Genomic DNA, 24,141 nt, shown 5'->3' on the forward strand with positions numbered 1-24,141 from the left:
TGCTCACAGACTGTTTGCTTAATGATCTGCTCCAGAATCTTCCCTTGTATTGATGTCAGACTGACTGGGCGGTAATTATTTGGGTCCTCTCTTTTCCCCTTTTTGAAAATAGGGAGAACATTTGCCCTCCTCCAGTCTGCCGGGACTTCGCCTGTTCTCCAGGAATTCTCAAAGATGACTGCCAGTGGTTCTGAGATCACATCTGCCAGTTCTTTTAATACTCTTGGATGCAGTTCATCTGGCCCTGGAGACTTGAATACATCTAAACTAGCCAAGTATTCCTGTACTATCTCAAGTACATGAGGGTCACTTTTCCTCAGATACCCACTCTCTAAGCCAGGGGTCCTTAAACTTTTTGAACAGGACCGGTGCGCTGTCCCTCAGACACTGTTGTGGGCCAGACTATATTTCGGGGGGGGGGAAATAATGAACAAATTCCTATGCACATTGCGTGTTATAGCTAATGACTTGCAGTTCTAACAATGTGGATTAAAGGCAAAGGAGGAATTGGCTAAACGGTAGGAAAAGATGGAGTTTTCCCACTGGAGCTATAGAAAGTGGAAACTGTGCTTTTTAAACTTGCTCATAAAGGAGTTAGGGGCAGAGGAAGCCAAGTTTGCCTATGACACAGGAACTTGCCAAATTGAGTGAATGCGCTGCAAAATAAGTAAGACAGCAAATGCAATTCAGTTTCCATGAGCGTCAAGTGATGTCTGTCTCCGCTGAAAAGGCTCGATTTCCCTCGGTGTCCCAGTGGGTCAGGGAGCCTTCCCTCCCCAGCTGCCGGGCCCCCCAGGAGCCCCAATACTTCACCTATGAGAGCCTGGAAGATGTTGATGACTCTCTCCACAGACCTCCGCAGCTGTCTCTCGTCTGCCCGGCTCAGAGCCAGTGTGGTGTAGTGGTTAAGAGCGATAGTCTCGTAATCTGGGGAACTGGGTTCGCGTCTCCGCTCCTCCACATGCAGCTGCTGGGTGACCTTGGGCTAGTCACACTTCTCTGAAGTCTCTCAGCCCCACTCACCTCACAGAGTGTTTGTTGTGGGGGAGGAAGGGAAAGGAGAATGTTAGCCACTTTGAGACTCCTTAAAGGGAGTGAAAGGCGGGATATCAAATCCAAACTCTTCTTCTTCTTCTTCAGCTTGGCACTGTAGTCCTCCAGAAGGCACAGCGCTTGCTGGGTATCTGCAAAGGGGCACCGTTGCTGTGGGAAGCCCTTCTCTGCCCCACCCGGACCCCAGCCCAGCTCTTCCTGCACAGGCGGCTGCGCCTGGGGATGCCCTCGCTGCCTTGCTCGGTCTGCACTCTGCACGCACTCAGAGGCTCCTGAGCAGCGGCAACACCCACATGGGCACCCCGGAGGTGGCTCCTCCTCCTGCCCAGCAACGGGGCAGCTCGGGGCCCGGCGGGACGGGGGAAAACAATACAATATTTAAAATGAAGAATGATTTTAATCAACATGCTGTATTATTTTACTGTTGTTAGCCACTCTGAGTCCAGCTTCAGCTGGGGAGGGCGGGATATAAATAAAATTTTATTGTTTATTATTATTATAAACTTACAATGGTACCGCAGGTTACATACGTTTCAGGTTACAGACTCCACTAACCCAGAAATAGTACCTTGCATTAAGAACTTTGCTTCAGGATGAGAGAATTTGTGCAGCGGGAGGCCCCACTAGCTAAAGTGGTACCTCAAGTTAAGAACAGTTTCAGGTTAAGAACAGACCTCCAGAACGAATTAAGTTCTTAACCCGAGGTACCACTGTATAAGTATTTCAATGGGAAATACGGCCTGCTAATTTATGTTGGTCAGGAGAGAATCATTCACTGATCGAATATGCCATTGTAGAGCTTGTGAGTGCAAATGTAGGATCCCCTTTCCTGTCTCCTAGAGCGATCTTTTCCCCTCTCCACAAATCGAAGAAAGCAGGCGTCTGATTTTCACCTAGGGTTAATAAAAGCTAAATAATCATGGGCAGGCGTTTTTCTCTCCCCCACTCCCCAAAAACTGCAAAACCTGGGAGCAGTGGGAATGGCAGTGAAAGGGTAAGCCTGGAAAGTGAGAAAAAGATAAGAGAGAGGGGCTTAGGAAGGGAGAAAGCAGAGTGGGGTGTGTGTGTGTCAAATTCAGGAGGTAGTTGCACTTTTCGAAATGCTTCTCTGCTTTGGAACTTGCAGGGGCTGGAAATAGACAGTTCCACCCCACCCCGGCTTCTTCCGCCACCCCAGAGATTAAAATGGTAGCGCTGGGTGGCACCCGCCCACTCTCGCTAACCTGCAGCCCTTCAGGGATCTCTCCCTGGAGAGAGCCAACCCCTTCCAGAAGAAGTTAAAACTTGCAAAGGATACCAAGGCATGGAGCTGAATTCTCCTCACACACACCCCCGCCATAAAAAAAGGACAGGGGAAACTTGCAAAAAGGGCTGCCTCACATGAGTAGACTGACACCGGTGCGCAGGGAAAGAGTGTGACGCTGAGCTTTTATTGATAACATTCTGAACTCCTCCAACAGTGGCAGGTTGCAAAGGCGAGACGTGCATGCTGGGCGAGGTATGCGCAGCTTGTGAGACGGGAAGGAGAGTGGCGGGGAAGCGGGAGACCTGGAGGGGCGGCGGCGGTGCCGCCTGAACCGCCCACGCACAACGCATCCTGACTGCCGCCGTTTCCCACTCCACCATCTCCATGTCCAGCCTCGGGGCCCCACAGGGCCAGAAGCCGGACAACCAGCAACAGCAGGGAGGGCTGGATTTAGGACCTTGGCGGGCCTGATCCGGCCTGCGGCCCGTAGTTTAAGGACCCCAGTCTTAACCTGACCCTTAGCCCTATCTCTTCTCAAATGCAGCCCTATCTTTTCAAATCAAACCCCATCTCTTATCCTGGCCCTTAGCCCTATCTCTTCTCAAATGCAGCCCTATCTTCTCAAATCAAGCCCCATCTCTTCACCTGACCCGTAGCCCTATCTCTCTCTCCCTCTTTTTATCCTCCCTTTCAAAGTTCTGCTCCTCCCCCTTCTGTGACTTTGTAGCCAATCGGTTAGAGGCTCCTGCACTCTGACGGAATTTCAGGGAGACTGCGCCAGCAGACACTGGTCTGGCTCTGCTGTCTGTCACACCTGTCCTTAAGGCGAGGGGTGTCTGGGTTCCTTGACAGTGTGTGGCCAGTTCCTTGTTGGAGCTTGGGGAGCTATCTAACCATTGCAATCCAGGGTCTTTGTACTAATTTTAGTCAATGCATTCGAATGGAGAAGGCAGGGGAGCTTTGAGTTGAACAAATCCTTTAATTCCAGTATTTCTATTGTTCTTCCTAGAGCAGTGTTCCCCAACCTTGGGCCTCCAGCTGTTTTTGGACTACAATTCCCATCATCCTTGACCACTTGTCTTGCTAGCGAGGGATGATGGGAGTTGTAGTCCAAAAACAGCTGGAGGCCCAAGGTTGGGGAACACTGTCCTAGAGAGTTTCCCAAAAAGGGACGAGGGTGGCGCTGTGGCCTAAACCACAGAGCCTAGGACTTGCCGATTAGAAGGTCGGCGGTTTGAATCCCCGCAATGGGGTGAGCTCCCGTTGCTCGGTCCCTGCTCCTGCCAACCTAGCAGTTCAAAAGCACATCCAAGTGCAAGTAGATAAATAGGTACCACTCAAGCGGGAAGGTAAATGGCGTTTCCGTGCGCTGCTCTGATTTGCCAGAAGCGGCTTAGTCATGCTGGCCACATGACCCGGAAGCTGTACGCCGGCTCCCTTGGCCAATAAAGTGAGATGAGCGCCACAACCCCAGAGTCGGCCACGACTGGACCTAATGGTCAGGGGGCCCATTACCTTAGAGAGTTTCCTGCTTATTTCCCATTGTTGTTGAAGGCATGAAGGTGGCGCCTGGCGGTGGTTCAGAAACTTCAGCTGCTGCAGAATTTGGCAGTCAGGTTGCTCACCTAAGCAAGACAGTGTGAGCTTATTACACTGATCCTGGTCCAACCACACTGGACCAACCACATGTGCCTCTTCCATGTGTGGAGGGTGACAAAACAAAACTGGGACTTTTCTACAGTGGCTCCGTTTGTGGAAAGCTCTCCACAGGGAGCTTTGGCTGGCACCTTCATTATGCGCCTTTAGGTCCTGAGCGAAAACATTCTTCTTCAACCAGGACTTTGGCTGAATAAAGGGCTGTAATAAATGAAATATACAAATGTCTGTAGTAATAAAAAACACATCTTTGTGGGGAGAAACTCTCCTGCATAAAACTGCTGCATTAAAAATAAAAATAAAATTTGCTATTGCATGTACAGAAAGTGGGGAAGGGGAAGGAAGCAGCCTTTTATGTGAGTGATTCCAAATCCTTGCATGACTTGCAGGCAACACAAACATTTTTTTAAAAAGTTGACTGCCCTTTGGGGCAAATCTGGTACATCACAAAACATGTATTTCACAAATTCGTTTTCTAAAATGGTGTGTTTCGAGGCTCAGAGCAGCACACATGATGTGGAAATTCATGAAGGAGTTCCTGACCAGAGATCCCAATAAAACCAGGTAACGGAATCAAAAAATATTTATTGTGCACATCGAGGATTTATTATCCGCTTCTCACAGGATTTTTTCCCCATGAACAAAAATATAGCTGGGACTGACCGCTGAGACCTCTAACACCAGTCCTGAAAGACCGACATTAACTCCCACAATTCCAAGTGTTAGTGCTGACCTTTAAAGCCCTAAATGGCCTCGGCCCAGTATACCTGAAGGAGCGTCTCCATCTCCATCGGCCCTCCTCCAAGGGCCTTCTGGTGGTTTCCTCACTGCAAAAAATGAGGATACAGGAAACCAGGCAGAGGGCCTTCTCGGTAGTGGCACCCATCCTATGGAACGTCCTCCCTTCAGATGTCAAGGAAATAATAAATTGATGCTTTATTGTGTTTTTAATATTCTGTTGGGAGCCACCCAGAGTGGCTGGGGAGGCCCAGCCAGATGAGTGGGGTATAAGTAATAAATTATTATTATTATTTATTTTCACTACTACTACTACTATAGGATTCTGCGGCAGTAACCAATCAGCTTCTAACATGTTAAGGCATGAGAAATAGTATTTTTTTGTTACTGACTTTTGCCTATGCATTCCATCTATCTGTACGTAACTGTATCTACAAAAGCCTACAAGCTGTATATGTTTATTGTTTGGACCGTTATGGTCATATGAAATATATAAATAAATATGGCATTAAAATACAGTATCAGTCTATATTACACACACACACAAATAAGTTTTTAGATGTCATTCCCAATTAAATCTTTACAGTCCACCATGTTCTCCTCAATGAACATTCTCAATTTTGGGGCAGCAACTTTGTCACAGATTTCTCAAACGAGACAACAAATATGTGACTTTCAGTTGATCATCTGCATCAGGCATCTTACATAACAAATCAAGGATAAACTTGGTTCAGAATAGAGAGAGCATATTGGTAGAGATCTACTGCTTAGTTACGGCATACACAAAGATGCTGTTTTGCAATAATTTATTATAGCGTCCCTCTAAATATTCTGAGCTCATAGTCTGAAGATGAAAGTCAGAAATGCTTACCGAAAAGAACAGATTGGTAAATCATATGAGAAAATTCTCAAGTTCATGTCTTATTTTAATTAAATACCAATGTGGGGCAGTGTTCAAAATTAGCCAGGCGCCAGACAGTTTGCACCTGGCTACTGGCAACTTATCACTAGACAGATGGATATACATACTCCCAAAACTGTTTTACTGAGCCTGAACTTTTGCGACAGTAAAGTATTTGGTCCTTAAGCTGCTTCCTTGCTGTACTGTAAAAGCCCTCGTGCATGGATGAAGGTGAAGAATTGCACATCGTCAAAGAGTGAGCTACTAACTCCCTACTAGGAAACACTGGTCTGCGAGTGCTCCAATTGGAGAACAGCTTTTACCACTGTAACGGAAGCTCTTTCCACACATCAGCTTTCATAGGGTTAGTCTTCTGAATGAGTTATCCGGTGTCGAGAAAGGTGATTACTGCGGCGGTAGTTCTTTCCGCACTGCAAACGTTTATATGGTTTGTCCCCTGTGTGAATTCTCCTATGTGCATGAAGGGTGCTAGAGTCACTGAAGCTTTTTCTACATTCCAAGCATTTATACGGTTTGCCCCTTGTATGAGTTCTTTGATGCAAAGTAAGGAGGCTACCGTGACCAAACCTCTTTCCACACTCCAGGCGTTCATGCGGTTTGTTCCCTGTAAGAGGTGTCTGATGTCATTTAAAGTGAGAATTGCACTTGAAGCTTTCACCACACTCAATGCACTTATATGGCTTCTCCCCTGTGTGAATTCTATGGTGCATGTTAAGGGACCTGCTGTGACTGAAGCTCTTTCCACACTCCATGCATTTATAAATTTTCTCCCCTGTGAGTTCTTTGATGTTTAGTAAAGGTACTATAGTCACTGAAGCTCTTTCCACACTCCATGCATTTATAAGGTTTTTCACCTGTATGAAGTCGTCGATGCACATTAAGGGAGGCACTCTGTTTGAAGCTCTTTCCACACTCCATGCATGTATATGGTTTTTCCCCTGTGTGAGTTCTTTGATGTTTAGTAAGGGTACTACTGTCAAGGAAACTCTTTCCACATTCCCAGCATTTATAAGGTTTCTCCCCTGTATGAGTTCTTTGATGCACATTAAGGTGGCTTCTGCTTCTGAAGCTCTTTCCACACTCCATGCATTCATAAGGCTTCTCCCCTGTATGAGTTATCTGATGCACATTAAGTTGGCCACTGTTTCTGAATCTCTTTCCACACTCCATGCATTCATAAGGCTTCTCCACTGTATGAGTTCTTTGATGCTCATTAAGGTGGCTACTCTTTCTGAAGCTCTTTCCACACTCCATGCATTCATAAGGTTTCTCCCCTGTATGAGTTATCTGATGCACATTAAGTTGGCCACTGTTTCTGAAGCTCTTTCCACACTCCATGCATTCATAAGGTTTCTCCCCTGTATGAGTTCTTTGATGCACATTAAGGTGGCCACTCTTTCTGAAGCTCTTTCCACACTCCATGCATTTATATGGTTTTCCCCCTGTATGAGTTTTTTGATGTCTAATAAGGATGCTTCTGGTACTGAAGCTCTTTCCACACTCCATGCATTTATAAGGTTTCTCCCCTGTATGAGTTCTTTGATGCTCATTAAGGGAGGAAGTCCGACTGAAAATCTTTCCACACTCCATGCATTTATATGGATTTATATGGTTTTCCTGTGTGTGAATTATATGATGCATTTTAACAGACTTGCTGCAACTGAAGCTCTTTCCACACTCCATGCATTTATAAGGCTTCTCCCCTGTATGAGTTCTTTGATGCACATTAAGGTGGCTACTGCTTCTGAAGCTCTTTCCACACTCCATGCATTCATAAGGCTTCTCCCCTGTATGAGTTCTTTGATGCACATTAAGGTGGCTACTCTTTCTGAAGCTCTTTCCACACTCCATGCATTCATAAGGCTTCTCCCCTGTATGAGTTCGTTGATGCACATTAAGGTGGCCACTGTTTCTGAATCTCTTTCCACACTCCAGGCATTTATAAGGTTTTTCACCTGAGTGTACGCTTTGATGTCTAGCAAGGGCTGAGCGACTACAGAATCTCTTTCCGCACACAGTACATTCATGTTTTTTCTCCACCCTGTTAATCTGATTTTCATCTTCTTGGGAAACACTGTGTTCATCCCTTGGCTTCACTGTTTCTCTCCCCTCTTGTTTGTTGGCTCCATCTTGAACCCCCAACCTCCTTTCGTTCTCTTGCTCCTCACCTTTTTCTGGCCAGACGTCTGATGGCTCCTCCTCATCCAGGACCCCCCAAACATCTCCTGATGGAATAAAAATTTTAAAATAAAGGTTGATACAGCTGCTTCCTTATCAAAACTCAAGGCCTGGCACTATGTTAAAGGCGTTTTACATGAAAACAAATGATGTGATACCTGGTTTTAATAAAATATCACCATTTAATCAAGGGTTATTTGTATCAGAAAAGTTCTGGTGAGCAGTCCCTAAGATTAACCAAGCCATAAATAACACAATTTAAACCAGCAGGCAATAACATGAACAGAGCCTGCCTGCCTATGGGCCTGTGTGAGGCAGCTGCCTCAGGTGTCACCCCCAAAGAGGCGTCACTGCTCAGCTTTGCTGCTAGTCTCCCCGGCCTCCAGGGGCAAAGTGGAACGGGCAGCAAAGCTCTGTGAGTCCTCTCCCCTCCAGCCATGTCCCGAAAAGGATCCTCCCCCAACAAGGGCAAGTCCACAAGAGGGCAGACATTCCACCATTCAGCTTTGTCAGGATCTGAAAAGGCTCTTTGCCAGTGAATGGGGGGAGGCGTCTGACCCCTTGGAGGTCTGTTGGGGTGAGGGGGGACCACCCCACCCAACTTGCAGGGGTACGCTCCTTATGGATTTTGAGCCACCATTGTGGGGGCAGAAGTGAGGCCACCCCTGAGCATTGATAATACAGCACTGCAACTCAGAGAAGCTTGAAAAGCCTAGATCTGCAGAGCTTGTTGAGAAACCAAAATGAATAATAACAATAGTAGCATTTATTTTATTTATATTCCAACCGTCTGGCTGGGTTTCCCAAGCCTCTCTGGGTGGCTTGCAGTATATATAAAAATGCAATCAAACCTCAAATATTAAGAAACAGAATATTCTATATATGCAACAAACAAACCAATACATCAATAGAAACCAATAACAATAACAAGATACTCAAGTATTCTACAAATTCGGATCCCCCACACAGAAGATTTTTAGTATGCTTTTTCCACCATTCTCCACGGTAGATTGCCACAATGCATTATACTTCAGGCTGCTTTAGAAGACCGTTCAGAAACTACAGAGTGCTGACCGGTGCAAGAGGCTCTGAGCACATAAAACCCTTTCTGGGTTCCTGTCTTCAAGACAAGGTGCTGATTTTGACATATGTAGCTCAATGGCTGCTTCTCATGAATCCACCTAGAGCCTGCACTCATCGTCTGAGGTCCTTCTCACAGTGCCCTCTCCAGCTGAGGGGCAAAGAGAGGCAATACGGAATGCGTCTTTCAGTGCTGGCTCCCCACCTAAAGAATGCTCTTCCACAGAGAGGCAACCCTGAAGCCATCACAGGCTAATTGTAGCAGAGAAGCAAGAATGTTTACTCTCAGCCAGGCTTCTGGCCTTTAACTTGGGAGAAAAACAAACACGGTGACCTCCTTTAGCGGAGCTGAAGGGAGGCACTCCGAGCCCCTGAGGAACCCATACCTATTATAACTATTAATGAAGGCGAAAAGGATCCTTACCCTGAGAGGTCACCATCTCATGAACCTCCACCATGACGTCCTTGTACAGAGTCTCTGTAGGGCCCAGTTGTCGTCAGCGAGATGCAAGGACACTTGTCAAAGCACACTGATCCCTGCAAGGACAGAACAATTCCCTTCCTTATAGACACTCCAAGGCAAGGTGTGGAAACCATCTCCCCTCAGCTCCCCCTCCGATGATAGATGGGGCAACTGGAGATTTGACCTTCAGTGTTTATTTGTTTTTTTAATAAAATGTGAAAATCTGGATAACTAAATTTAAGACTGGGGGAAATGAGTGTTTTGTCCCACCCCATACTCCCTCCTTCCTCAAGTGTGTAAAGACCATACATGCTGCCCAAGAGGCAAAATGGGAAGTAGAGAGGGATAATTTTTTCAATGATGGCTTTATGCATACTGGTTTCTAAATTGGTTTGTGGGTTTTAGTTGTGTTCTAGCTCCCATTGGATCACTGTGCCACTTGAGAGACCTTTTGGATCAGGTGTTTAGAAATCTTGAACATAAGATAAAATTACTACAGCTGCAGATGGCCAGTTATATCCCCAGGGGCACACCTTTTTAAATGATATATGTTTAGTACATACATTTTGCAGAGGAAAAGTTTTTTCTCATGGTTTAATTTGCAGTGGACCTATGGCCTTCGATACAATAAAATGCTAAAGAGTCTTAACTGAGGAGGATCCTCTCCTGCCATAGAGTCTGCAGCTCCTTCTGCACTCTATGGGGCGCTACCTTTGAAGGTGACCCGGAAACTAGATCAAATCCAGAATGCAGCAGCTAGACTCGTAACTGGGAGCAGCAGCCAACTAAGACCTGAAAGACCTACATTAGCTCCCAGTATGTTTCCGAGCAAAATTCAAAGTGTTGGTGCTGACCTTTAAAGCCCTAAATGGCCTCAGCCCAGTATACCTGAAGGCGCGTCTCCACCCCATTGCTCAGTCCTGACACTGAGGCCCAGCTCCAAGGGCCTTCTGGCAGTTCCCTCCCTGCGAGAAGTGAGGTTACAGGGAACCAGGCAGAGGGCCTTCTTGGTAGTGCCCCCCCCCCCTGGAAAGCCCTCCCATCAGATGTCAAGGAAGTAAACAACTATCTGACTTTAAGAAGACATCTGAAGGCAGCCCTGTTGAGGGAAGCTTTTAATGTTTCATCTTTTATTGTGCTTTTAATTTTCTGTTGGGAGCCACCCAGAGTGGCTGGGGAAACCCAGCTAAATGGCGGGGTATGAAGGAATTAAAATAATAACAATTCCTCCTGCTCCTCTTCCCTGGCTGGCAGGAGACTCTCCTGACTCCCTGTTTACTCCCTGCCATTCCTCCCCATTTCCTGCCCTGCGGCCTTTGCTGGGCGCTCCTTCTGCTTTCTCTGGACAGAGGAGGAGCGGGAGAAAAGGCCGCAGGATGAGGCCAGAGGCCGGTCAAGGCCAGCGAGCAGCGTCGCTTCGGCCTCCCGCTTCCCCTCCCAGGAGAAGACGACCTTTCCCCGTCGCCCCTTAGTTCCCCCCCCCCAGGCGGGACGCGGCTCCCTCCCTCTCGCCCCCCAATCCCGCCCCTGGGTCGGCCGACTCCCCCCAGTTACCCGCCTCCAGGAAGGACAGCATCAACCCGGGGAAGCGGAACAGGAAGCGGAAGCGCCTCCTCTCTCGCCAGTCTTCCCTTCCGCTCTAGGAATAGAAGCTCTATCGCCGCAGTTAACCCTTGCGGAGCCGCGGGGTAGGAGCCTCTTGGCTGCTCCGGGCAGAGAGGGAGGAGGAGCGCCCGGCTGGTCTCCGGCTCTGAAGCAGGAAGGGGAAACCCGGCTGCAGGATCAGGCCAGCGGCGCCCCCAGGACAGAATCCCTCCTCCGCAGGTGCTCCAAGCAAGATCCGAGTTCAAGAGCAGCTTTATCCTCACCTTTAGTATTATACTTATTTATATCCCGCCTTTTTCCCAGACCGAGAGCCAAGGCGGCTTACAAAGGGGTTGCCATAGTTATAAATTCTAAAAGGCAGGCGGCATTAAGAGGCAAGGAACTGCAATTGTTTCAAAGATCCTGGATGAAATCAGAATTAGGAAAAAAAAATTAAAGATTGTAGCAGGAACCCCCCCACCCCAATCATTCTGTTTCCACAAACTTCACACACACTCACACTCACACACTACATACGCCACATTTCTGTTATAAATTCATAGAAAATCAACCATACATCGGATTTGCACTGTTCCATTTTTTACTCCATGTGACAAGGACTATCAAAGGGGGGTGCTTGGTTTCTGGTCAGCCATAATCCCTTCACCATCCCAGCACATCCACAGGAGCCCTGCCCAGTTGCTATGTCAACCCTGATAATCCCAGACAGAAGACCATCAAAATCACAAAGAACAGTGGATTCACCACAGGCTGAAACAAAGGACAATGATCAGATCTTCCCTCTGGGGGCAGGAAACTGCAAACTCCCCATTGTCACCTGGAAAGTACTCATGGGGAGGGGGAAAGGAGGAACCAGCTGGGTGACTGGACACTCAGGTTACCACCACAACTCCTCCCTCAACCCCTCCTTTCTGTAATGTATGCATGATGTCAACCCCTTCTGTAATGTATGCATGATGTCAACCCCTCCTTTCTGTAATGTATGCATGATGTTTCTGGGGGTGGGCTTAACCTGGAGGATGGGAATTTCAAAAGTTTTTATAAGGCCTTGCAGGCCATTGTTCTGGGTCTTTCCTCTCTCTTGCAAGGGAAGGGAACCCTGTTGCAACAGTTCAATAAAGGCCAAGCCTACAGGCTGCTGTTTTGCTCCAAGTTATCCTGGTTGGTGTCTTTGTTTTTGTCCAAGGGAGCCCTCAGATTTTTCCGTTAACAGTTGGCGACCGCGACTCAGGGACACTTGGTTCTCCTGTAAAGGTGAGAGGGGAGATAGAGGGGATCAGGCGCCACTGGGCAACCTTAGCCCAGAGATCCTTCTTCCTCTCCCTGCCTCCTCTTTGCGGGCGGTAATCAATCGTCACCAAAAGCTCAACCAGGGGAGCAAAGGCGAGGTCAAGCCGGCTAAGGGAAAAGGATCCCGGGATCTGCGAGGGACATCAACGGACGTGAGTATGGTTCTGAAGAAAGTACATTGGGAGGAGGGTGGAAAATAACGTCTCCACAACAGCCAAATCTTTCTCCTTTATTTCCAACGTTGCATCTGCAAAATCTTGAGCCTCCTTTCCCTTTTCTCCCCGTTTTCCCTTTCGGAAGTATGGCCAGGAAAACGTGGTGCTTATTGTTTCTCTGACGTCCTTTTTCGGAGTCGGCCAAAGGCGTCCCTTACAAATCTCTCTCTCCTTTTCTCCCCGTTTTCCCTTTCGGAAGTGTGGCCAGGGAAGCGTGGTGCCTGTTATTTCTCTGACACCCCTTTCGGAGTCGTCCAGGGGTGCCCTTACAAATCTCTCTCCACCTTATCTGCCTGTGCAAATGAAGCCGCCCCTCCTGCCCGGCGACCTTTGTTAGGGATGACCCGGATACGTGAGAACGCAAGGTCATTTGCTTCCTTTCAAACCTTTGTTTTTCTCGGAGCCCGATCTGGCACTGCACTACGCAGGCGTCCAGTAGGGAAGCCGAATTTAGTTTAAAGGCTAGGCAGGGGGCTGTTGTGGAGGATAGAGGGGAGGTTCACAATTGGGGCCCCACACTAGGATTAGCATTGAAACGGTACCGTGGTTTAGGTTTCCGGGCAGAGACCCGTGGTTTAGGTTTCCGGGCAGAGACCCGTGGTTTAGGTTTCCGGGCAGAGACCCGTGGTTTAGGTTTCCGGGCAGAGACCCGTGGTTTAGGTTTCCGGGCAGAGGGACCCGTGGTTTGAGTTTCCGGGCAGAGGGACCCGTGGTTTGAGTTTCCGGGCAGAGGGACCCGTGGTTTGAGTTTCCGGGCAGAGGGACCCGTGGTTTGAGTTTCCGGGCAGAGGGACCCATGGTTTGAGTTTCCGGGCTGAGAGACCCGTGGTTTGAGTTTCCGGGCTGAGAGACCCGTGGTTTGAGTTTCTGGGCTGAGAGACCCGTGGTTTTGTTTCAGGTTCAGGTTTGAGATTTTCAGAAATTAATTCGTGGTTTATAGATAAGTAGGAATTGTGTTAGTCAAGGGTACTTTGAGTACTGAAAGGATCTTCCCCCTTTCCTCCCTTGTGTGTGTTTCCACTCTTTCTGTCTTTAGCGTACTTCGTTAACGGGAAAAAAAGCCCAAAAATAACATATGAGAGAATGGGAGCTCACTAAACACCCTAGCTGGACTCCTCCTGGCAACAAAGCTTCCATGAAGCCTTTTGCCCCAGAGAGGACTCTAATATGCCCCTCCAGCTTGTCATCTCCAATTAGAGAAAAGTAGAAATAAAAAAAAAAATAAATAAAGGGGGGGAAATGGTCAAGTTTGTGTTGTTAAACTGTAGCCTAGAGCTAGAACATGAAACTGTAAACTTAATGGTGCTCAGAGGCAAAAAAATAAATAAATGAATAAGAGATGTATTCAAAGATTTAGAAATATTTCAAGGGTTTGTATTTACATTGGCCTTGGCATCCACAGACTGTTCTTAAATGCACATAGTTTTAAATTGCAAGCTTGCTTCAAAATTTTAAATCTAAGGAAGCCATGTTGCGCCTATCGATCTTAAAACAAAACAAAATGGAGAATGGAGTGTGCAAATGTTTGTTATTTGAGAGAGGCTCTAAAAGAGAGTTTCCCTCCCAAGTGGTGAAATCCTGTATACGTGCTACTTGTGTTCTGAAAGGGGGATTACCCCACTCCTTCCTCTAGTTTAAGTGAGGAGGGCGATTTTAAGTGTAATGGTAAATGATGTTGTGTTGTAACTTTTGAGTTTGCTCCAGTCTATTTTGGAAGGAGAAGTTAACCTAATGTTTCTGCTGCAAAAGCCTAGTTGAGCACAACTGCTCTCTCAAGCTAAAATGCAGTGTATGTATTTCATTAAGCGTATGCCTATAAAAGTATGGTGTTCATTCTAAGAAAAAACATTTGAGTCCAGTTTTAACTTTGATTTGGTTGGACAGAAGAGTTATTGTAAGGCTCCTGATATCAGTCTCTATAAGACTTCATGGCCTCTTTTGTTAGAAAATGCCCCCCCTCCCCCTTGTTTCACTCTGCCTCTTTCAGTTGTTTTCTCCCTTCTTACTTCTGTGCCAGGTAAATTTACTCCCGAGTAAGCTTCCTTTAAAGGAAACTGCAAAGAGGGGAGGGGGCAACACTTGTGTATTCCCTAAAAAAAAAAAAAAAAAAAAAAAATCAAATCTAGGGCTGCTTTAACTGTGCTTTATAAGAGATCCTCTCAGGAGTATAGATGTTTCCTTTCCCAGCTGTAAATCTGTACTTAAATGTGTATGCCTCTTTGGTAGTACAAATCTTGCTGCGAAATCTTGCTGTGAACCCTATATTTTGGAGGGTTGGACTAGATGACCCCAGGGTCCCTTTCAACTCTCCCAATTTGTGGCTGTGTGGAAGACCATGTGTCTGCAAGCATTGGAGGGTAATTCTTAAATTCTGGTGTGGTAATGGAGTTGAAATTCAGCCTAGCTTTGCTCTTTAGTTTTAAAAGGTGAGAGGTGAAGCCCAACTGGTAATATCAAGCATTTGAGTGATTACAGTGTTTATCATTTTGTCTACTATTTAAAAATTAGATTTAAAAGTCTACTCAAAGTTTAAGCACATACAAATGAATAATCAAGTAGAATTAGCCTTGACCATTCCTGTAAATAAAGGAAGCAGTCTCAGTTTGCTTGGGCTGAAATTGCTAGCTTTGGTGAATACTTAAATTGCTGAGTTTCTCTTCCTTACCCTTCCCTTCCCTTATTCAAATGGTAATTTAGCCAAAGGATGCAACATTTTCAATAGTATAAAAGGTTTGCTGAGACATGAACTCTGCACATGCACAGAGGCTAGATCAGCTAAAGAAGAGAGAGAGAGGAAGGGGGGAACTGTAAGGGGGGAGAGGAGGTTTCTTCCAAATGTAAAAGAAAACTTGGAACCATTGAGGAACCATTGAGGGAAATCACCCTTAATCTGTCTTTGCTCCAGCGGCTACTTAAGACAAAAGGCTAAAAAAAACAAAACAAAACAAAACAAAGCAACAACTAGCCCATCAAAAGTCAAGAGCTTTCCAAGTTCCAAATCTTAACATGCCAAATTCTTTTCACAGGTAAATATCAAAGCATTCCCCCCCTCAATGGGAATTTTAGGAACAGCATTTCCTGACAGGCTTCTCACATGAAATAATTTTCCCTTTTAACAGGATATGTGAACCCCGATAACAAAGTGTTTGTCCCTTTTTCCTCCCACAGCAACTTTCTTTCTGTTCTGTGAAACAAGTCTGAATCCCTGCTATATTAGTGATTTCCATCTCTTTATGGCTTTGACACTTTTTTTAAAGTTACAAATAATCTGTTTTCATTTATTTAATCTGTTTCCCCATGATGTCTATGAAGTTAATCGAAGCACAACCAAACATTGTTTGGTGAATGGTATTTGTTTACCTTTTTGCCTGAGCATTTCTTATTAATTCTGTCATTTTGGCTAGTGCAAGGTACCTGCACAACTTTAAATTGCCATTCATTTTTCTTGGTATTAACTCATTTCCCGTATTAACATTACAGTTGATGTTATCACATCAAGAAACACTATTTTATTTTCATTTGGGATGTTAGAATGCCAAAACAGATTACTTCAGGTTACTTATTAATTGTGTGTTTTAGCATTTATTTATTTGGTTCCTCATAGGTCATTTTGTGTGTGTGTGTTTTACTTTGGGGACATGTCCATCACATGTTGAAAGTCAGTTTCATGAAGTTCTTTTATCAAATAGCACATGGTGAATTTAAAGTTTTTCCCCCATGGTTTTCCCATTTTTTTCAGTCTAGTAGTAATCTGCGTGGTTTTGATAATATATATAATAATAATTCTTTTCTAAATCTGATGTCTTTGTGTCAAGTTTGTTTTCATCTGACTGGTAATCTAATTTTTTTGCTTTCTTTTGTATTTCTTAACCTTTGTATTTTTTACAGCTCTCTTTCTCTCCAAAGTGAAGGAAAGCAAACGAACTTGGCAGATAATAACAGTAGTTATAGGAAAATGTGATAATAATATTGGAATGAATGAAACGCTTAATTCGCTAAGATTTTTATTATTTGCAGCTTCCAACAGAAACCGAAGGACATCCTTTTTGCCTTTTGCCCCCTCCCTTTTCTAACTGTCTTTAAGCCCCAAAACCCTGCCCCTTACAGGATATCACCTATACAGATGTGCAATGATGAAAAGCAGCAACAACCCCTCAACTCAGTTCTTCCGTCATCACAAGACACCAGAGTTTTCAAGTGCCCACAGCTATCTCTTTCAAAGGATATAGACTGCCAGGGGAGTGGGCCTGACAAAGGGGGGTGGAGTTGACTTGCAAGGACATCTTTTCACTTGAACCTCAAGCCTCTGTGCTCCAGGATTCAAAAGATACATGCGTAAAAGATCACAATGGTGTCAAGATATGCAACAGATATTTAATTATTTTGTTTTGTATTATGTGTTATTATGTAAGAATGTTGAAATGTGTCTGACAGTGTGATTTCCACAAAGGGGGGCAATTTATTGTGTGTAACTGTTTTTTATGTTTAATGTCTTATTGCTTACACACCAATGGAGAATTCTCATGCATTTTATACTTTCTAATAGCTCACACTATTGTGTAGTCCAATGTTTAGCTCAATTTATAGCCACATTTCATTGTTCCACCTGGCACTCTGCCAACTTTCCCTATCCATTTTAAAATGTGCTAAAACTTGCTTTACCAAGGAGAAGCTTCTAAGAAACATGAAGGTGGATATGCTTTGGTTTAGCAGGAATGATCCCTTATAGAGTTAAATTGACTTATTTGGACAAAATGCCCTTTTAAGAACGGTTTTCCTTTAACAGACTGGTTTGAAAGGTTGAGAACCATGGGCACATAAATTCAAATTGGACTCAGTTTGAATTGGGCAAGTGTATCCAGGCTGCAATTAGCTTTTTGGTCCTTAAAGTGCAAGTGATCAACTTCCCAGGACTACAAGACCAGAGCCTGTAATAATAATAATAATAAATCCCATGGATTTTGGCCAAGGCGAAGACATTTCTCTCAGGACGTGTCCGAAACCTGTGCCAGCTGTGGTGGGTGCCAGGCTACATGAAAGCCCTAAGTGGATTCACCAGGGATTGTCACTACTGCGACACCGTGCCGATGTGAGACCACAGAAGAGCTACCTTGACACCTGAGAACACACAAATGGCCGGGGGGGGGGAAGCAAACTGCACTTTTCAGTCATTAGTGGACCTTCCTGCCTAAATGCAAAGCATAGATCACTATTGAGAAAATATTTCTTCCAAGGTGCTAGAATACCACAAGTAACTGAGCAGTGCACTGTTACACCATTATATTTCCATGCAAATATCCTTAAAGTAGCATGATATCCAAGTCCCTTTCAGGTTCACATGGACACACATCTGAGACGGAGAATACCTGGTTATTATTTACCACCTTAAATTGTGCGGAGAAAAGGATTGCAAAGTAGCCACCTTTGCAATCTTATCTCCGAAGGGGGGAACTGTAGCAGGAACCCCCCCACCCCAATCATTCTGTTTCCACAAACTTCACACACACTCACACTCACACACTACATACGCCACATTTCTGTTATAAATTCATAGAAAATCAACCATACATCGGATTTGCACTGTTCCATTTTTTACTCCATGTGACAAGGACTATCAAAGGGGGGTGCTTGGTTTCTGGTCAGCCATAATCCCTTCACCATCCCAGCACATCCACAGGAGCCCTGCCCAGTTGCTATGTCAACCCTGATAATCCCAGACAGAAGACCATCAAAATCACAAAGAACAGTGGATTCACCACAGGCTGAAACAAAGGACAATGATCAGATCTTCCCTCTGGGGGCAGGAAACTGCAAACTCCCCATTGTCACCTGGAAAGTACTCATGGGGAGGGGGAAAGGAGGAACCAGCTGGGTGACTGGACACTCAGGTTACCACCACAACTCCTCCCTCAACCCCTCCTTTCTGTAATGTATGCATGATGTCAACCCCTTCTGTAATGTATGCATGATGTCAACCCCTCCTTTCTGTAATGTATGCATGATGTTTCTGGGGGTGGGCTTAACCTGGAGGATGGGAATTTCAAAAGTTTTTATAAGGCCTTGCAGGCCATTGTTCTGGGTCTTTCCTCTCTCTTGCAAGGGAAGGGAACCCTGTTGCAACAGTTCAATAAAGGCCAAGCCTACAGGCTGCTGTTTTGCTCCAAGTTATCCTGGTTGGTGTCTTTGTTTTTGTCCAAGGGAGCCCTCAGATTTTTCCGTTAACAGTTGGCGACCGCGACTCAGGGACACTTGGTTCTCCTGTAAAGGTGAGAGGGGAGATAGAGGGGATCAGGCGCCACTGGGCAACCTTAGCCCAGAGATCCTTCTTCCTCTCCCTGCCTCCTCTTTGCGGGCGGTAATCAATCGTCACCAAAAGCTCAACCAGGGGAGCAAAGGCGAGGTCAAGCCGGCTAAGGGAAAAGGATCCCGGGATCTGCGAGGGACATCAACGGACGTGAGTATGGTTCTGAAGAAAGTACATTGGGAGGAGGGTGGAAAATAACGTCTCCACAACAGCCAAATCTTTCTCCTTTATTTCCAACGTTGCATCTGCAAAATCTTGAGCCTCCTTTCCCTTTTCTCCCCGTTTTCCCTTTCGGAAGTATGGCCAGGAAAACGTGGTGCTTATTGTTTCTCTGACGTCCTTTTTCGGAGTCGGCCAAAGGCGTCCCTTACAAATCTCTCTCTCCTTTTCTCCCCGTTTTCCCTTTCGGAAGTGTGGCCAGGGAAGCGTGGTGCCTGTTATTTCTCTGACACCCCTTTCGGAGTCGTCCAGGGGTGCCCTTACAAATCTCTCTCCACCTTATCTGCCTGTGCAAATGAAGCCGCCCCTCCTGCCCGGCGACCTTTGTTAGGGATGACCCGGGTACGTGAGAACGCAAGGTCATTTGCTTCCTTTCAAACCTTTGTTTTTCTCGGAGCCCGATCTGGCACTGCACTACGCAGGCGTCCAGTAGGGAAGCCGAATTTAGTTTAAAGGCTAGGCAGGGGGCTGTTGTGGAGGATAGAGGGGAGGTTCACAATTGGGGCCCCACACTAGGATTAGCATTGAAACGGTACCGTGGTTTAGGTTTCCGGGCAGAGACCCGTGGTTTAGGTTTCCGGGCAGAGACCCGTGGTTTAGGTTTCCGGGCAGAGACCCGTGGTTTAGGTTTCCGGGCAGAGACCCGTGGTTTAGGTTTCCGGGCAGAGGGACCCGTGGTTTGAGTTTCCGGGCAGAGGGACCCGTGGTTTGAGTTTCCGGGCAGAGGGACCCGTGGTTTGAGTTTCCGGGCAGAGGGACCCGTGGTTTGAGTTTCCGGGCAGAGGGACCCGTGGTTTGAGTTTCCGGGCTGAGAGACCCGTGGTTTGAGTTTCCGGGCTGAGAGACCCGTGGTTTGAGTTTCTGGGCTGAGAGACCCGTGGTTTTGTTTCAGGTTCAGGTTTGAGATTTTCAGAAATTAATTCGTGGTTTATAGATAAGTAGGAATTGTGTTAGTCAAGGGTACTTTGAGTACTGAAAGGATCTTCCCCCTTTCCTCCCTTGTGTGTGTTTCCACTCTTTCTGTCTTTAGCGTACTTCGTTAACGGGAAAAAAAGCCCAATAATAACATATGAGAGAATGGGAGCTCACTAAACACCCTAGCTGGACTCCTCCTGGCAACAAAGCTTCCATGAAGCCTTTTGCCCCAGAGAGGACTCTAATATGCCCCTCCAGCTTGTCATCTCCAATTAGAGAAAAGTAGAAATAAAAAAAAAAATAAATAAAGGGGGGAAAATGGTCAAGTTTGTGTTGTTAAACTGTAGCCTAGAGCTAGAACATGAAACTGTAAACTTAATGGTGCTCAGAGGCAAAAAAAATAAATAAATGAATAAGAGATGTATTCAAAGATTTAGAAATATTTCAAGGGTTTGTATTTACATTGGCCTTGGCATCCACAGACTGTTCTTAAATGCACATAGTTTTAAATTGCAAGCTTGCTTCAAAATTTTAAATCTAAGGAAGCCATGTTGCGCCTATCGATCTTAAAACAAAACAAAATGGAGAATGGAGTGTGCAAATGTTTGTTATTTGAGAGAGGCTCTAAAAGAGAGTTTCCCTCCCAAGTGGTGAAATCCTGTATACGTGCTACTTGTGTTCTGAAAGGGGGATTACCCCACTCCTTCCTCTAGTTTAAGTGAGGAGGGCGATTTTAAGTGTAATGGTAAATGATGTTGTGTTGTAACTTTTGAGTTTGCTCCAGTCTATTTTGGAAGGAGAAGTTAACCTAATGTTTCTGCTGCAAAAGCCTAGTTGAGCACAACTGCTCTCTCAAGCTAAAATGCAGTGTATGTATTTCATTAAGCGTATGCCTATAAAAGTATGGTGTTCATTCTAAGAAAAAACATTTGAGTCCAGTTTTAACTTTGATTTGGTTGGACAGAAGAGTTATTGTAAGGCTCCTGATATCAGTCTCTATAAGACTTCATGGCCTCTTTTGTTAGAAAATGCCCCCCCTCCCCCTTGTTTCACTCTGCCTCTTTCAGTTGTTTTCTCCCTTCTTACTTCTGTGCCAGGTAAATTTACTCCCGAGTAAGCTTCCTTTAAAGGAAACTGCAAAGAGGGGAGGGGGCAACACTTGTGTATTCCCTAAAAAAAAAAAAAAAAAAATCAAATCTAGGGCTGCTTTAACTGTGCTTTATAAGAGATCCTCTCAGGAGTATAGATGTTTCCTTTCCCAGCTGTAAATCTGTACTTAAATGTGTATGCCTCTTTGGTAGTACAAATCTTGCTGCGAAATCTTGCTGTGAACCCTATATTTTGGAGGGTTGGACTAGATGACCCCAGGGTCCCTTTCAACTCTCCCAATTTGTGGCTGTGTGGAAGACCATGTGTCTGCAAGCATTGGAGGGTAATTCTTAAATTCTGGTGTGGTAATGGAGTTGAAATTCAGCCTAGCTTTGCTCTTTAGTTTTAAAAGGTGAGAGGTGAAGCCCAACTGGTAATATCAAGCATTTGAGTGATTACAGTGTTTATCATTTTGTCTACTATTTAAAAATTAGATTTAAAAGTCTACTCAAAGTTTAAGCACATACAAATGAATAATCAAGTAGAATTAGCCTTGACCATTCCTGTAAATAAAGGAAGCAGTCTCAGTTTGCTTGGGCTGAAATTGCTAGCTTTGGTGAATACTTAAATTGCTGAGTTTCTCTTCCTTACCCTTCCCTTCCCTTATTCAAATGGTAATTTAGCCAAAGGATGCAACATTTTCAATAGTATAAAAGGTTTGCTGAGACATGAACTCTGCACATGCACAGAGGCTAGATCAGCTAAAGAAGAGAGAGAGAGGAAGGGGGGAACTGTAAGGGGGGAGAGGAGGTTTCTTCCAAATGTAAAAGAAAACTTGGAACCATTGAGGAACCATTGAGGGAAATCACCCTTAATCTGTCTTTGCTCCAGCGGCTACTTAAGACAAAAGGCTAAAAAAAACAAAACAAAACAAAACAAAGCAACAACTAGCCCATCAAAAGTCAAGAGCTTTCCAAGTTCCAAATCTTAACATGCCAAATTCTTTTCACAGGTAAATATCAAAGCATTCCCCCCCTCAATGGGAATTTTAGGAACAGCATTTCCTGACAGGCTTCTCACATGAAATAATTTTCCCTTTTAACAGGATATGTGAACCCCGATAACAAAGTGTTTGTCCCTTTTTCCTCCCACAGCAACTTTCTTTCTGTTCTGTGAAACAAGTCTGAATCCCTGCTATATTAGTGATTTCCATCTCTTTATGGCTTTGACACTTTTTTTAAAGTTACAAATAATCTGTTTTCATTTATTTAATCTGTTTCCCCATGATGTCTATGAAGTTAATCGAAGCACAACCAAACATTGTTTGGTGAATGGTATTTGTTTACCTTTTTGCCTGAGCATTTCTTATTAATTCTGTCATTTTGGCTAGTGCAAGGTACCTGCACAACTTTAAATTGCCATTCATTTTTCTTGGTATTAACTCATTTCCCGTATTAACATTACAGTTGATGTTATCACATCAAGAAACACTATTTTATTTTCATTTGGGATGTTAGAATGCCAAAACAGATTACTTCAGGTTACTTATTAATTGTGTGTTTTAGCATTTATTTATTTGGTTCCTCATAGGTCATTTTGTGTGTGTGTGTTTTACTTTGGGGACATGTCCATCACATGTTGAAAGTCAGTTTCATGAAGTTCTTTTATCAAATAGCACATGGTGAATTTAAAGTTTTTCCCCCATGGTTTTCCCATTTTTTTCAGTCTAGTAGTAATCTGCGTGGTTTTGATAATATATATAATAATAATTCTTTTCTAAATCTGATGTCTTTGTGTCAAGTTTGTTTTCATCTGACTGGTAATCTAATTTTTTTGCTTTCTTTTGTATTTCTTAACCTTTGTATTTTTTACAGCTCTCTTTCTCTCCAAAGTGAAGGAAAGCAAACGAACTTGGCAGATAATAACAGTAGTTATAGGAAAATGTGATAATAATATTGGAATGAATGAAACGCTTAATTCGCTAAGATTTTTATTATTTGCAGCTTCCAACAGAAACCGAAGGACATCCTTTTTGCCTTTTGCCCCCTCCCTTTTCTAACTGTCTTTAAGCCCCAAAACCCTGCCCCTTACAGGATATCACCTATACAGATGTGCAATGATGAAAAGCAGCAACAACCCCTCAACTCAGTTCTTCCGTCATCACAAGACACCAGAGTTTTCAAGTGCCCACAGCTATCTCTTTCAAAGGATATAGACTGCCAGGGGAGTGGGCCTGACAAAGGGGGGTGGAGTTGACTTGCAAGGACATCTTTTCACTTGAACCTCAAGCCTCTGTGCTCCAGGATTCAAAAGATACATGCGTAAAAGATCACAATGGTGTCAAGATATGCAACAGATATTTAATTATTTTGTTTTGTATTATGTGTTATTATGTAAGAATGTTGAAATGTGTCTGACAGTGTGATTTCCACAAAGGGGGGCAATTTATTGTGTGTAACTGTTTTTTATGTTTAATGTCTTATTGCTTACACACCAATGGAGAATTCTCATGCATTTTATACTTTCTAATAGCTCACACTATTGTGTAGTCCAATGTTTAGCTCAATTTATAGCCACATTTCATTGTTCCACCTGGCACTCTGCCAACTTTCCCTATCCATTTTAAAATGTGCTAAAACTTGCTTTACCAAGGAGAAGCTTCTAAGAAACATGAAGGTGGATATGCTTTGGTTTAGCAGGAATGATCCCTTATAGAGTTAAATTGACTTATTTGGACAAAATGCCCTTTTAAGAACGGTTTTCCTTTAACAGACTGGTTTGAAAGGTTGAGAACCATGGGCACATAAATTCAAATTGGACTCAGTTTGAATTGGGCAAGTGTATCCAGGCTGCAATTAGCTTTTTGGTCCTTAAAGTGCAAGTGATCAACTTCCCAGGACTACAAGACCAGAGCCTGTAATAATAATAATAATAAATCCCATGGATTTTGGCCAAGGCGAAGACATTTCTCTCAGGACGTGTCCGAAACCTGTGCCAGCTGTGGTGGGTGCCAGGCTACATGAAAGCCCTAAGTGGATTCACCAGGGATTGTCACTACTGCGACACCGTGCCGATGTGAGACCACAGAAGAGCTACCTTGACACCTGAGAACACACAAATGGCCGGGGGGGGGGGAAGCAAACTGCACTTTTCAGTCATTAGTGGACC

At 44.7% G+C, this 24,141-nt stretch overlaps 1 protein-coding gene and 1 long non-coding RNA gene across 7 annotated transcripts in view; one reads left to right on the plus strand and one right to left on the minus strand.

Annotated features, from left to right (window-relative positions):
* The window catches only part of LOC309525194 (uncharacterized protein), a gene marked incomplete at its 3' end in the record, with an annotated part of 45,465 nt that overhangs the window by 8,892 nt on the left and 12,432 nt on the right, over positions 1 to 24,141 (minus strand). The window contains exon 1 of one of the 5 annotated variants that reach the window (XM_082210684.1): positions 10,895 to 11,375. The exons of 1 other annotated variant lie outside the window; for it this stretch is intronic. Coding sequence is in view for 1 of the 4 variants with exons in the window: in XM_082210689.1 (XP_082066815.1) it covers positions 9,298 to 9,331 (34 nt within the window). Of the gene's footprint in view, positions 1 to 9,297; positions 9,414 to 10,890; positions 11,376 to 24,141 lie in introns of those variants that run through there. 3 more of the 5 variants (XM_082210685.1, XM_082210689.1, XM_082210688.1) reach the window with 3 other exon arrangements.
* LOC309525380 lies at positions 5,152 to 7,839 on the plus strand. Of its 2 annotated transcripts, none has more exons than XR_014216201.1 (3): positions 5,152 to 6,665; positions 6,918 to 7,048; positions 7,310 to 7,839. It is a non-coding gene; the product is annotated as an uncharacterized lncRNA (long non-coding RNA). The 2 variants fall into 2 exon arrangements; XR_014216202.1 differs by having other exon boundaries at positions 5,153 to 6,665; positions 6,918 to 6,964; positions 7,133 to 7,839.

The sequence above is a fragment of the Podarcis vaucheri genome (assembly GCF_965113315.1).
Source record: "Podarcis vaucheri genome assembly, chromosome: 2".
Lineage (NCBI taxonomy): Eukaryota > Metazoa > Chordata > Lepidosauria > Squamata > Lacertidae > Podarcis > Podarcis vaucheri.